Source organism: Muscardinus avellanarius, assembly GCF_963383645.1.
Source record: "Muscardinus avellanarius genome assembly, chromosome: 13".
In the NCBI taxonomy this organism is placed as follows: domain Eukaryota; kingdom Metazoa; phylum Chordata; class Mammalia; order Rodentia; family Gliridae; genus Muscardinus; species Muscardinus avellanarius.
The window spans coordinates 69,641,281-69,657,215 of record NC_137799.1 but is presented as its reverse complement, the minus strand read 5'-3'; the positions used below and the strand labels follow the sequence as shown (position 1 = coordinate 69,657,215).

The 15,935-nt window shown below is 31.2% G+C and overlaps 1 protein-coding gene across 2 annotated transcripts in view; it reads right to left on the bottom strand.

Moving 5' to 3' along the window:
- The window catches only part of RFX3 (regulatory factor X3), a gene marked incomplete at its 3' end in the record, with an annotated part of 187,571 nt that overhangs the window by 62,137 nt on the left and 109,499 nt on the right, over positions 1 to 15,935 (bottom strand). For both annotated transcript variants that reach the window (XM_080709261.1, XM_080709262.1), the window contains exons 5-6: positions 13,341 to 13,415; positions 4,153 to 4,334 (exon numbers count right to left, since the gene is read on the bottom strand). In XM_080709261.1, coding sequence (XP_080565387.1) covers positions 4,153 to 4,334; positions 13,341 to 13,415 — 257 coding nt within the window. The remainder of the gene's footprint in view (positions 1 to 4,152; positions 4,335 to 13,340; positions 13,416 to 15,935) is intronic.

Below are 15,935 nucleotides of genomic sequence, written 5' to 3'. Positions count from 1 at the left end.
TTCTGAAATAATCAGTTCAAGGCCCTACTGTAAATATATTTTTATAAACTTTCATTTAAATTTTAGTCAAACAGTGTATCTGTTGAACTAATGTTAATTTTACTTTTGGATTTATATTTACATTTATTTTACTTACTGATTTATTTATATTTATTGGTGCATTCTAATCATACATCATATTTAAGTTCAAAGCGATAGAGGCATACATGCACACAAGTGGGGAAATGCTTTTGGTCAGTAAAAATTATCAAGCTAAGGTGTTGCACATTAAATTTGAATATGTTGTAAAGCAGGTATATAGCATACAAAGAAAAAAATTGAATTCTACAGTGTTCAGTTCAATAAGGTCTACATTTTTTCCTTAGGGATGATGAGATAAGATAACTATTATAAGATGCTGTGGCAAAACCTATTATCTAATATTTTTAAAAAGGAAGAATTTAATTTTTTAAACATTTACTCTGTTTTTGTGGATTTGTATCAGTTTTGTAGACTGAATAAGGTATGTTACAACAGACATAGGGAAATTTCTCGGTGAAAATGGCACATTCCCACCTGAAATAAAAATGTTATATTTTCCCTATGTTCATGAGAAAGACCACGTTTGCTATTAGAAATGACAGTTTTGCTCTGAATGAAATTTGCAAATTCTCGTAAAAATAACATTTTAAAATGTAAATTCTTGCAAAGAGAAAATAGTTTTCAGGAGTCTATACACAGCAAGACATCAGTGCTCTTTCTAAATTTTTCTTTCATTTACAAAAAGAAATGCACAGAAAGTATAGATTAAATACTTTTTAATAAAAATAGAGAATTTTCCTTCTAAGATTAACATATATTAGCAAAACCCTATATGTTTGAAGATTCATTAAAGTCATATTATATAAATAATACTGCAAATTCAAAAAATGTAAGACATTTGGACATCTATAGGCTATCGCCAAAATAAAGCAAGAGTGAAAACTGAATGCCTATAAAGAAAAGCCTTCTACTTGCAGAGTTTATACTGGTCTCCAAAATCCAATAATAAAGAAAAAAAGAAAAAAAGTAAAATGATGAATAGATGGAGTATCTAGTTTCTCTTTAACTTTCCTACAAATTAGTATTTTGAGAGTAGTGTTACTTTTAATTGTACTGGAAATTGGAGAATAAAGTATATCTATAGTCAAACTAAATTTGGAGATGAGATTTAACAAAAAGTACTTTTCATTTGCTTTTGTTTAGAACTACACAATGATTTTACTTACTTGTCTACTTAGGCCCCCCAATTTTAGTAAATATATAGTCTGTTCTAAATAATTTCACAAGATAATTTTACTAATGGCATTTGTGCATGCAGTCTACTTTTTTTTTTCAGTATCTGAGTTACTTTGACTTATGATCTGCACTGATTATCCTATTAATTATGTGTACTGATTGTCCCTTGAATCAGGACTAGAAAGTAAATGCCAGACAGTTTCTATGACAGAAAGTCTCTCCGGGACTTTTCCCCGACTGCTGTCACTTTTCATCGTTAGAGTTCTTCCATCTTCCTAACATTTCGTTTGTTTAAATTCCCCCACAGTATTTATTTTCTCCTTATTCTTCTAGGTTTTACTTTCCAGCTCAATTGCAAACACTATATACAATTTTTAAAGGAATAAGAGACATAATAGTTGGGGGTGGGAGAACAGAAAGTAAAAGCGGCAATACAGTAAAATGTACGTAGAGAATATGGATTCTACTCATTCACAAACCAAACAACCCCAATTTTGTCCCTTTCAATTTTAAAGATGTATTTCAAGGTTTGAATGGAGCCTCAAAATAGGACCCATTGAAATCCTTTGCAGTAACAAAAGCAGTACAACAATACAGCTATTAGAATGTTGAATAAAGCCCAGAGTTTCAAAATATTGGCACCATATGTGTAAGTACTGAGCCATCAGCTAGGAGATAGTAGGTTAGGTCCCCCAAATAATAATTTTCCTCATTTTTGGAAAAAAAAATACTAGAGAAACAAAAAGCTCTTTCAAGAGAATGAAAGCTGGCTCCCTTAGCCGGAATAGTCAATTGCATTCTGCAGTTGAAAATATACTACCTTTTGAGGTATAGATAGAGGAAATTATATTTATAAGAGAAATGAATCTCTAGCAATCTGATAGCTGTATGTTACTTAAAACCCAAAACAGGAATAATTCACAATTCAAATGCATATAGGCCATGTAAATATAAAATATGGTACCTTGCCATTTGAGAAAAATGCAGGAAGAGGACATAGAAAGTAGAATAAATTCCCCACTCCTTTCCCCCTGAGGAGAACCATACAACCAGGCTAACCTTCCCTTGAACATAGATAATAAGACCCTTGTTCCAGAGATGCCCGCCCTATCCCTGGAAGAAAGAAATGTCCTTATCTCTGAGATAAATGTCCTTAACTTACATAAAAATAAAAACAAAGGGGCCTTGCTAAGTCAGTACCCTCATTCATTAATTTCAGATAATACCTTTTTGTCCAATAATGTTTCTTCAGAAATACCCACTTCACCATCAGCATATATAAAAAATATGTTATTTCATTCCCTCCCTCCCTTCCTTCTTTTTTCTGTGGTACTGGGAATTAAAACCAGGAGCATCTTACTTCTGAGCTACCCCCTCATAGCTTTTTATTTTTAAAGTGGAAGCTTACTGAGTTATCATACACTGCCCTAAAACCTGAGATCCTCCTTTCTCAATTTTTAAAGTATTGGGATTATAGGCATGCACCACCACTCCCGGCTACCCCTGTTTTTTGGGTCTTTATTTCTCATCTTTGAGTATTGTAAATTTACATTAAATAAAATTCTTTTCTTTTCTCTTGTCCATCTGTCTTTTGTTATAGGGGTCTTACAAATGAGCCTTGAGATGGGTGAGGAAAAGATCAATCTTTTCTGACAACACTTACTCCTCTTTTCATTATAAATGTATAATAAAACCAATTACTAAGGCACTATTTATTTTACTAAGATTAAAAAGTTCTTCACAAAAATACTCTGACGTTTAGATTTAGACCTATTTAAAGGCATATCACCCAGTGTTATGCAGTTTAGTATCTCCATATTAATACTTTATATGATTTTTAAAATATTTACAAAGTTAAGAGCATCCATATCCTCTTCCTAACTAACGAAATATTGTTCTCAATTTGTAAAAAATATGAGGAAGCAAAAACAAAGCTTCATAATTCTAAGTATTCTTTTCCTTATCATTTGGTAGTAAAAACAGTAATTTATTTCCAAAGGAAGGAAAACAGAAACTGAAAGCTACTTCTTCACATTACTGATGTCTACATCATGAAACTATGCCGTATAGTTACTTCCCACAGGTGGTTTCACAATCAAGAGCAGAGAAAACAAATAGATAAATAAAGCTAGTGAGAAGTAAAGTAGGTCCATGTTCATCAATGAGTACACCAAATGCCCCCAATTCTTTTCTTTTCTTTACTTTTTTTTTGGGGGGGGGTACTGGGGATGAAATCCAGGGGCATTGTACCTCTAAGCTACAACCCCAGCCCATTTTTTTAGTCCTTTTATTTTTGAAATAGGGTCTCACTGAGTTACAAAGTGATTCACTAAGTAGCTGATGCTGTCACAAACTGAGATCCTCCAGTCTCTGCCTCCTGAATGCTGGGATTACAAGTGTGTGCCACCACGCCCAGCCAAATGCATCTATTTTACATGTTTACCACAAAACTTTTACTCAGTTTCAGGTTTTTGAAATTAAAATCTCAGTTTTAATTTCTTCCTCTATTCAAAAGAAGACTACAATAGTTAAATGTAACTTTGTAAGAATCAGGAGATACTCAATTTTCCATTTACTATGTCACTTATTTTTAATATTTTCAAAGTGAATACATTTTTAAGTATCATATGTACATCTCCAATTAATAGGTTGGTCTGCTAATATGTATAAAATTTGAGATTCAGTTCTTCTCAAAACTTGGCTTACTTAATGTTTAAGACAGCATGGTAGTATTTGTTAAATAGTGACTTTACCTATGAATTTTGCAACCTGCTCATTCTATATATATTTCCTTACATATTATTTATAATCCACTCCTTTTGCTCAAACAACACACCAAGCTGTTCTACTTTGAAAAAGAAAGATTACTTTATGATTTTACTTTTCAGTACTAACCTAGTGCCCAGTCTCCTGGTTCGTAGCCCCATAAAAATTGACCTTATTAGTTTTCCAAAAGAGGCAGCATTGACTGGGTCCAATTTGTGTTCTTGACAGTGTCGAAGGTAGTGGTTGTATAGAGTGCTTCTGGGAAGGCTCACTCCTTCTGCTGTTTCATAATTATCCAACAGCCACTGGAGCTAGTAGAAATAACACAAAATAAACATAGAAAAATCATATAATTTGTCAAAATTCCTAGGAGATATACTAGTTTTCTGTATTTTGAGTACAGTTCTGGAAATAAATACCTCTTTGGGAAATTAAAATAATCTCATTAACTCATCCTAAATATAACTTATAATTGTTATAGAACATAACATGTTGCAAAGCTTGGCATCGTGGAACCTGACATATCATTCATGTTGGTTTGTTTCAATACACAAATGGCAAGCTGCCTTGTGTGAGGTTTTATGTTAAAAATCTACTCGTTTTTATAAAATTCTAGTTTACTTATATCAAGTAATAACTACATAATATAATAATAATGTTGTCTATGTCTACTAGGAAAAAAACTGCAAATAGAAAAGACAAAATTCAGTATTTCTTCTAAGGAAGAAATTCACTAGACCTTAGCAACAAATTTAAATGTAACAAAAAGAATTATTTTTTACAAACATGTAATCTTTTCTACCTCATTACTATTTTTTTTTTTTTACAGTTTTGGAAGGTATACTTCAATGATTGTAATATATTTCTCAGTTTATATTTTATATTTTCTTTAACTTAAGAATACAGTTATATATTATTAAATGTCAATATAAGCACAATTAAATTCATTTGCTCACTAACTTAATTCCAAAAGGAGAAATGAAATAGACTTAAATTGTTTTCTTAGGGTAACATATTGTCTCAGTGCCCAAGTCTAGTTTCCAACTCATGTCTTCTCATCACCCTAGCTCAGGACCAGCATGTGTACTTGATGGAGCAAGGGGTAAGTGCCTTCTATCAGAATTAACATATTAAAGAAAGGAATATAGGTCTCTGACATAAAGGTTTATAAAGGAAAGGCTAAGGATAATAAAACTGACCTGAAAGTTCAAGCAAATAAAACCTTTAAGAAGCTAGTATAAGTATTAAATTTCAGTATAAAATATTTTGAGTTCAATGGTGTGTGTGTGTTTGAGTTCATCATACCAATCTTAAAGAAAACTTTTCACAGAAATAGTGAGAACATTTTAGCAAAGTCTGGTATAAACAAATCACAAACAGCAAAGATTTATTTTTACTTATCTTCACCAAATTTCCATAATATATACGAGTTATAGTAAACAGTTAATATTTAACATGAAATTTTCAATGAATACAAATTATAGAAGTAAAATAATGTATTTACTGAATACCACTTATGAGCCAAGCAATGTGCTACGCAACTCGTGGTGCAAAGATGAATGTAATCTCACAGTTCTCTATTAATTTAGTCACATGCTTAAACGGGTACAATGGATACTCAAATAATCTAAAGGTTTCTACATGTTTAAAGGTTTGTGATCAAATTGAGAACTCCAATATTCAGGCTTTTAATAAAAAAAACAGAAAATAGTTTTAGTATTTTAATCACAATTAACTTTTTCAGAATCTTTTGAATTCTAACATGATGCTTATGTAATTCAACTTATGACATTAAACTCATACTGACTGCTGACTTAGAAAATAGTCACCAAGCTTAAAAGAGCAGGACACTTTCTAAAAATAAATATAATGTTCTGTTTAAGAATCTGAGTACATTTAAACATATGTATTAGCTCTGTAAGATATACAACCCTCCATTATAAAATTATGAAGAGTGCACAAGAGAAAAAATTACAGACCAAAAAAATTCTTTTCATATAAATTGTCTGTAACCTACTGTTAGTAAATAAGTTTTTACTTAAATGCTCAAAGGCACTCACTTTCTGGGTATTCTGCATGACACATAAAACAGATTATACATATATATATTTCATTTAGTATAAAAGACAGAAAGGAAACTGACTAGGAAATTAAGTTATTGAACCAGTATTCTGCCTATAATAGTGGGCCGGCCTGTCTCCTAAGATTTTTGTTTCTGATTTTAAGAACTTGTTGATTTTGAACAGAACTAAGGGAAACTAAGAAAATGAAGTGATACAAACCTAACCTATATATATTATAGACATACCTCAGTAAAATGAGTGGGATTGGAAAGCACCTGAGTGGTGTTACAGCATCCCTAGTAAGCCACATTGCATAATTGTGCAGGGTCTACTTTTGTAGTATGTATACTTGATAGAACAGAAGGTGACTACCTTTTATCAGAGTCAACATATTAAAGGAATATAGGCCTCTGATAGAAATATTTATTTAAGTTACTTTTTTATTTTGTTGTCATACTGAGGATTGAATCCCGGGGCATTCTACCTCCAAGCTATACTCCTAGCCCTATTTTTTATTCTTTATTTGAAACAGGGTCTCATTAAACTTCAGAGGGCCTCACTAAGTAGCAGAGGATGGCCATGAGTCGGTGATCCTCCCCTCAGTATACCAAGTGCTGGGATTACAAGTGTGGGCCACCATGCCCCATATAAAGGTTTATAAAGCTAAGGACAAAAAGAAATGATCTGGAAAGTCAAGCATATAAAAGATGTAAATAGTATAAATATTAAAGCTCAGTATAGAATATTTTGAGTTCAATGGTGTGTGTGTAGAGTTAATCGCACTAATCTTAAGGAAAACTTTTCACAGAAATAGATAATTATAGCAAAATTTGGAATAAACAACTTAGAACCCTAAATGATATTACTCATACTCCAACTGAATGACTCAGAGAAAATGAGGCATTTTTTAGATTGGATATGCAGTCTTTTGAAATGTCTAAGCAAGTCAAAACATCTGGACTCTTTGGTAAATTATTCTTATGCAGTTTATATTCTTAAATTCTTTACTTCTAAGCTAGTTTAAAAAAATTTGTTTTAAACACACACACACACACACACACACACACACACACGCACAACACATATGTGATATATGTAGGGGATAAATGAGTGATGTAGCCAGGCGTGGTAGTGCAAGCTTGGGAGGCGGAGGCAGGAGGATCACGCAGGTTTGAAGCCAGCCTTGCTGGCTTAAGAGACCCTGTTTCCAAATAAAATATAAAAAATAAGTCTGGGAGTGTAGCCTGGATGCAGAAGGATTCCATCCCCAGTACCACCAAAAAAAAAAAAAATAAGAGTGAAAAAATAAAATAAATAAATGAGTGATGTATGCATGTATGTCTTTACTATCTTGTACCCCATTAAAATGTATGGCAATGCAACAATAAAAAAAAATGAAAAGTTTCACCTGAAAAGGTATTTTGTTGAATATAATTCTGATAGTAGCAAAGCTTCAATGTGTTCCCTACTCTACATTTGCAGGAGGAGGATCTTTATTCCCTGCCAGAAACCTTGGAGCACTTGAAGGAGCAGAAAGCAAGAGGATGTAAAGGCCCTAAAAGGGTAGAGGTGGTTCTTCTGCAACCATGTGGATCCCTCTTAGGAATCCCACTGTACTACCTATAGGGAGGGGCCTTTGAGATGGAGGGAATTATTTAAAACTCCTTGCATAAGTAGAACTCTATTCAAATATAAACAATATGACTGAGATAAAGCTAGAGTTTATAATCTACATTCTACTTCCTAGTATTTAAATTTTGGGTGTGACATAAAGATAAAATTTTAAATCAGACATGAGCATTCATCACAGTATTAAATAGCATCATTCTTATTATTATTAGAGAAACTTGGCAGTTAAATTTCTAATTTTCTTTTTTTTTTTTTTTGGTACTAGGGATGAAACTCAGGGACATTCTACCTCCAAGCTACACCCCTAACCCTGTTTTTTATTCTTTATTTTGAAACAGGGTTTCACTGAGTTATAAAGGGCCTCACTAAGTAGCTGAGGCTGATCACTAACTCAGATCCTCCTGTCTCAGCCTCCCGAATGCTGGGATTACAAGCATGCGCCACCATGCCAGATTCTGTGTAAATTTAAATGTCACCAAAAGGCATATTCTCTACATGCAATACAAGGGAAGTTAATGCCTATTATGAGATATATTGCTTCCTGCAATTTTTACTTTAATAAAAATGTGGTTGTATATTAGAATTCAACACCCCTAACGATAAGGAGTGGTTACTATTTCTTTTATTCTTTTATAAAATACCTGTATTTGTGAACTTAAAAGCCCATAAAATACCATAGAAACTTTTAACCTTTACCTTTATAACTTGATTATTCTACCAGTAAACTAAAATACATTCAACTTAGGTTAGGAAACAAAACAATTGCATCTTTTGACCTTTGCATTTAATATAATGCATTTAATATACTGATCAGAACAAATTAAAGAAGATGAACAGTCCCTATTTTTCCAAAAGGGAAATACTGGTTGACAAATAAAAATAACTACATTGCCCAATTAACATCTAAATATAACATTTGACATTTTTTCCCAGATGGGCTCTTATTCATTAGGATTTATTTTAAGTTCACTCATTGATGATCTGCATTTTGACAGGCCTTATTTCCATAATAACTTATATTTACAATACAGCAAAGTCAAAGGAGAACAAGCAAACAGCTTTGCTTTGAGGTGAATATATTTCAGTAGTTAAGCCCAGAAAAAAAAAATCATGAAATAATTGCTTGCTATAGTGTGAAAAATGTATAAAATAAAACTTTTTATTTTAAAATCAAACTTTAATATACTTCAAATAGAATATTTTTTAAAAAGTACTTTTAGAATCTTAGGTGATTGGGAACAATTAATGTTTGCATGTATATTTGTATCATTTTGAATCTCACCATGATATAAAATTATAATGCACAAATAAAGGCATAATAAATTAATCAATAAAGAAGTAATATTGCTTTTTTTGTAAAAAAAAGTATACAGTCTAAAATATCTCAAATTGGACACAATATAACTATTAAATAGTAATTTCTACTGATTATAACTTAGAATATGAAATAAGATTAGGTCTGCAATGAAGAGAATCAGATATTCACTTTTGATTTAGGCAGATGTACATTTTTTATTAATAGCATTTCATAATACACAAGTATAAAAATATCTGAATAGAAAATTATTACACTAAGAGAGAATTCTATAAAAACAAGTGAAAAGAAGCATTCTAAAATACAAGGAGATGAATGATCTTAATCTGGCTACAACATTTTAAAAGGTCAGATTGGAAGTTATTTTTTTTTCTTTCATTGGTATACTAGGAATTTAGCTCATGAGCAGTCTACCTCTGAGCTATACCCCCAGACCTATTTTTTATTTTTATTTTGAACCAGAGTCTTGCTAGGTTGATGAGAATCTCACTACTTGCTGAGGCTGTCCTCAAACCTGCAATCCTACTACTTCAGCCTCTCAAGTACTGGGATTACAAGCATGTGCCACCATACCCAGGAAAAGTTGTCTATCTTAAACTGAAGGCTACATATGGGGAAATGAGAGTGACTTTATATTTTTCATTTGATTAATATTCTAGGAGAGGACACCTTTTACCATTGAACAATGTTTACATATAGATCTATTGGACGCTTGAAAGCAAAACAAAAAACAATACAATACACATGAGTCTACAAATAAACACACATGTGACTGGCAAATGTTCCCTAACACCCTGAAGGTAAGATAAGGTCTGTTCCCTTCTACTGTTTCTTATGTTCATTCATTTTGCAAATATTTAGTGACTATCCACTATGTACCAGCACTGATGTAGGCACTAGCACTATCTTGGTAGATAAGTCATGTAAAAATCCTTAGTCTCTTGGAACTTTCAGTTGTCAAATATTTACTGACTATGAGATGGCAGTATTGAAATAATTACCATCATAGTAATACTGTTACTAGAAAAAGCACTATATGTAGCAGAACTGAATTTAGTCGCAGATGGGGAACGGTATAGTATAAAAAACACACAAGTTATATGTGCATTTTAATCTGGATGATAATAACAAATCATCAGTATGAAATATAAGAAATACAAGAATATGCTTAAAATGGAATATAAAATTTGATACCCCTAATGTGTGAAAAGCAAAGCAATCAAGTTGGATTCTACTAATTATTTATTGTATTAGCTCCTAAAAAAAGCTTCCTGAATTACTATGAATAATCAAATGTATAAAGAGTAATCCTTTTATCACATATCCCAAAAGAGAATGAGAACAGACCTTTTAGCTCAAAAGTCATAATTAATATATCACTGTATAAACTAGTAAATATAGGATACATATTATTGATAACTTCTATTTTTTGCCCAATGAAATTGATCCTTTGTAGAAACTGAAAAAATAGGGGAGCTAATCATCATAAAATTAAACTCATGGCCACCTAAAAGAATCCCACAAATTTCAAATAATTCTATATTATAGTTTATAGAATGAGGGATAGAGGAAGCACTGTTCATTGACATTTAAAATATTAATAACATTTTTAAAACAAATTTCTACAGAAAAAAATTTTTATATAAAAATGAAGCACTTGAGTTCACAGATTTTAAACTACCTTTAGAAGGTAGCTAACAACTAGAATGCATGAAGCATCATTCCTGTTTTTTGGAATATAACTCATAAAAATTATGACAATGGTGAACTTCAGGAATACAAAGATAACAGGATCATCTTCTATGTTCAGAGGGAAACAAATCCCATTTACTTGTGAAGAGAAGCACTGACCATGTCTTTGCTGTTTTTAAATCATATATAGTATTTTTAATTCTAAAGACTTGATTATAAATGTGGTTTTGAATGAACTTTACAATTCCTCAGAGGTGTGATACAAATAAATCAGTATAAAGATTATTATACTTCATTAGCAACAATGTTGTCCACTCTCAAAAAGCTAAATTGCTCTGACAATGATATAGAATATCTCATAGTACAAAATAAAAATATGAATAGAATGATAAACAATTGTTATTTATAGAGCTTAATTTATGTAGTCACTAACACTATTAGTTCACAAATTCTACAAGAGGGAAATTATTTTTTAAAAACCCAACCAGGCATGGTGGCATATGCCTGTAATCTCAGTATATGGGAGGCTGAGTCTGAATGATTGCAGGTTCTATAACCAGTCTCAACAACTTTGCAAGGCCCTCAGAAAATTAGCAAAATTCTGTTTTAAAATAAAAAAGAAAATAGGGCTGGGGATGTAGCTCAGAGATAGAACATCCCTGAGTTAAATCCCAGTACCACAAAAACATACAAAAGTTTCAAAAAACTTAACAAATAAAAAAATACAGAAAAAGTGTTTATATACATATATACATTAAAATACTAATTAACATGGGTAATTAAAGTTAGAGTTGAAAGCAAACACATCACATATTTTATACTATATTATATATGGAATAAAAATAAAATAGGGGTTGGATATCAAAGCACAACTTAGATGTCTGAAAGTTGAAAAAATTAAAAACTTTGTTTTTTTGTTGTTGTTCTTTCCCCTTATTTCCCTGATTATTTCTGACTGAAAGTAAAAAACATTTCCAAAACACAGATACCAGTTAGATCTCTTGGTCTCTACATGCACGACAGTCAAATAGTATTTAGTAAAGTAGCCTTTAATACAATCACAGATTTATGCCACCATAGCATATGAGAATATCACTAGTCTTTTATAAAAAGAGTGACATATTGAACACAAATTTTCAGAAAGAGAAAAGGTATACTTTTCAAATTGTTTCAAAAATAAATATTAAAATGTCATTATTTTAAAATTTATATTTATAATTTTCATCAAAATTAGCAGCATTCTCCAAGATGGCTAACCCGTTTTTACTTAAAGATAAGTTTTAATTGAAAAAATAAACAAATAGCCAGATGTGGTGGCACATGCTTATAATCCCAGTACTTGGGAGGCTGAGATAGGAGGATCAAAGGTTCAAAACCAGACTCATCAACTTAGCAAGGCTCAGTTTCTAAATTAAAAAAAAAAAAATAGGTCTGAGGGTGTAACATGGAGGTAAAAGATACCTGATTCCATTCCCAGTAAAAAAAGAAATGTGTTAGAACACAAGGAGGTGGTTGGTATTATTTTGGAATATAAAACTTAAATGTGTGCACTACTATCTTGTACTCCATTAAGATGTATGAATACAATGCACCAATAAAAAACTTAAATGTTTCACAGTTCATATTTAAAAAGCATAGTGAAGACATTTTCTATAAGCCAAAGGTTTCATTTAGGTTTATTTTAAAAATAATATTTTACTTTAGTGAGGCTGATTATAAATTTTTCTGTCACAAAATTGAGAGAGAAAAAATAAAAAAATTAATTTAACCCCCAAATTTAGGAATATACTCTTAGCTATAAAGATAAACTCTAATTCTAATTAACATATCACTACTATTAATTTATTAAAGATTGACCTCATATAGATTTAAATCACAGATTATTTTTCCAAGTGTTCAATACTCATCTTAAAGAGTAATTTTTAAAATCAGCATTTTTATTGGCTTCCCAGATTTGAACAGATGATGAAACTCTATGTAATTTCACAAACATCATTTTTCTAACACTTACCAATGTCAATGTAATGCTGCATCTGATAACAGTACAAAGGTGGAATAAGTACTAAGGGTAATTCTATTTTTCTTCAATTATTAGCAACTTACTTGATTTTTCTGTTAGTTTTTAGTACCTGAGCTCATCTATATAGCTATTTTCTGTTCACCTCATATAGTGTGTGACTAGTAAATAAATCACTTTCAAATAGTCTACCCACTGGATTTGGCATTCATAATCTTTTATTGTCTCAAACAAATGGATGCAGATTAATAATATTTGTTTCACATTAAATATCAAACTACAAAGGTTTAAATATTTAAAATCACCATTAATTACTTCTTGCAAATCAATGGGAGTTCATCATTAACTTGAAAATGCTGTATCTCTACCTAAATGGTTAAAAAAAAAAAAAAAAACCTAGTAAAGCAGTACACTGGGGGCTCTATGTTTTCAGATATTCCACAGTACAAAATAGCCAAAATGGTTCAAAGATCAAAAGGGGCTAAGAAAGAAAGGTTAAGAAGCAAAATAAATAAGTAAATAAACAAAACAAGCATTTAGAAGCAAGCAACACATGCAGAACAAGCAAGAGATTAGTTTACATGAAGAACAGGCAACTTACATGGCTGTTGAGAAGAGAGCTTCTGTGAGTGGACAGACCGTCAGACTTTTGCAGCGTCTCAATCGCCATTTCAATCTGATAATAGATGTCATTAAAAAAAAAAAAGGGCTCAAGACAAGATAGTAATAAAAGGCTGACCAGAGAATTTTGATAGATTTTTTTAAAGTTCAATTTCTTCTTCAATGGTGGCTAATGAATAAGCTATTCCTAAATGTGTTTTCTTCTTTTCTTCCTCCCACCCCCAGAGAATAAAATATTCACATTAATAATAAGCCCAATCACAAAAGTAAACCTTTTTTGAACATTCTGTCATTGCAATCAGTATGGAGACCTGAGGAGCAGGAACCCCGGTAGATTTTTCTGGGTATGATAGGATAGTCTTGACTTTAACAGTTCAAGATATAAGATAGTAACCATTCTCTAAATAATAGTTTTCCCACCTAAAGAATAATCTTTATATTCTCTAATAGTCTCTCACCTAAAGAGTAATTTAATATCTGTTCTGTCATGAAAGAAAAATCATACAATGGATTCTCAGCTTAATATGCATTAATATTTTAATGCACAGGCACAAAAATCCTACATTTATGTTTAAAAACTACGAAGTGTGCACATCTCTCTCTTAATCTTGTATTAAAATTTGGAAGTGGAGGGTCATTTGTATGAAAAAACATTCAGATGCCCGCTACATTATATTTAGAATGTGGTAGTGAGGAAGAAATATCAGAAATGACAGCAGAAATGGAATGTAGAAGAGAAAATAATTCAGAGCCAACAAAGAAAAGGGGCAACTACAGAAACAGTTTTCTCCAGATCCTCTCAGCATACCATAAGCAATAATAAAATCTTGCTTAATTGTGAAATTTTACTTAGGTAGTAGGTGTCAATGAAAAGTGAGATATATTCTTGACAACTTCATATTAAAAATATCTATATTTTAGTTCCTGGCACTATTGAATGTTTCATTAAAAATAAAACCGGTACAAACCAGGTACATGATGAATTTAAGACAGAAAATAAATTTCATTAGTTTATTTTATTTTAATGATCTGATCAATTCTATATTTTAGTATAATCAGTTATAAAAATAATGCTTTAAAACATAATTACTTATATGTTGGATATGAAAATTTGTTACTTTAAATTTTACCATACTGTCTCCTGCTTAAGAATGTTTGGCAGCAAATATATCCATAGAAAAGTCTTTTTTTTTAAATTAAGTTTTCAGTTTCTTTATGGTAAAACATGTTATACACAGAATATTCAGCATTAAAATTTTATCATCATCAAATCTAATTTCTTCTGAACTTAGAAATTAGTAGCCTTAGTTTTATTTTATATTACTTTCCCAAGTTGCTAGTTCTTCCCTAGAATGAATAAGATATAGTACTGAGAAGAATATGCTAGGTTAAGAAATTTTAGAAAAATAGTCTCAAACTAGATTTTAAATAAATTCATAAAACTGTGTAATGCAATTATACTATGTTAGATTTTTTTTAGATCATAAAATTAGGTAAACTGACTTATAATATTCAGTCAAAACATTCAATCTGCCATTTTGAATTGATAGTGAATAAGGGAAAAAGATACATTTTAAAAAGAGTAATATAAATGTAATGAATAACCATTTTAGCAAAATGTTAAACTGCAAAGTTAAAGAACTTTGGTATGAAATCCTTTAAAAAGAAATCAATAAGTGCTCCTGTTTTGAAAACAACTAAAGCATAATTTGATGAAATCCTTAGATTTTCTTTAAAGGTTGAGTGTAGAAAATTTGAGGTAATATTACAGTCTAATAAATATAAATAAAATGATCTGCCACATAAGTGGCAAATTGTTAGAAGTAAAATAGCTGAGCAACATGTAGGGAGACATCCATGCTATGGGTTTCCGAAGTAGCAATTTTAAGTTGGATAAACCAGCACTTCTTTGTTTAGCAGATCTGAGATTTTCTTCTTCTTCTTCCTCTTAAGAGATATGCTTGTATTACTAAAGTTCCCAGTAAGGCAGCTCCATATTTCCAGTCAATTCCCTAGAAGACTAGGTTGATAGTGTCATTTCTGGGCTAGTTTCCAGGGTATCTCTCTATCTCTCTCGCACACACACACACACACACACACACACACACACACACACGAGTGAAACTGAAAAATAGAAGTTAGAATTAAATAGAAATACATGGGAGTCAATGAAGAAGCACCTTAATGAATGCTTTGAGGTAAGCATATGAATTTTTGAAAAATGCTGGTTTTCAGATAAAGCCAAGAAATGAGTTTTGCTAGTTATTATGTGTTGTGCTGATAATAAGAAAGAAAGTGTATACAATATGTGTTTAGGAACTTAATAGTGACAAGAACATGACAATAAATTAATCATCCACAGGGACACACTATGACAATGAAGTGAAACACAGTCATAGGTCAAAGGAGTAATGTAAAATGGGGTAGAAAACTAATCATGTGGAAAATTTTTGATATTAAGCTGTGGAGGATTGATTACCTTTATCATTCCAAATGGATTATGGATGTCATATCTATCAATTACCCCATGATTTGGTCTTGTCACAGTTTCACAGTGTCAGATCTATATAGATGG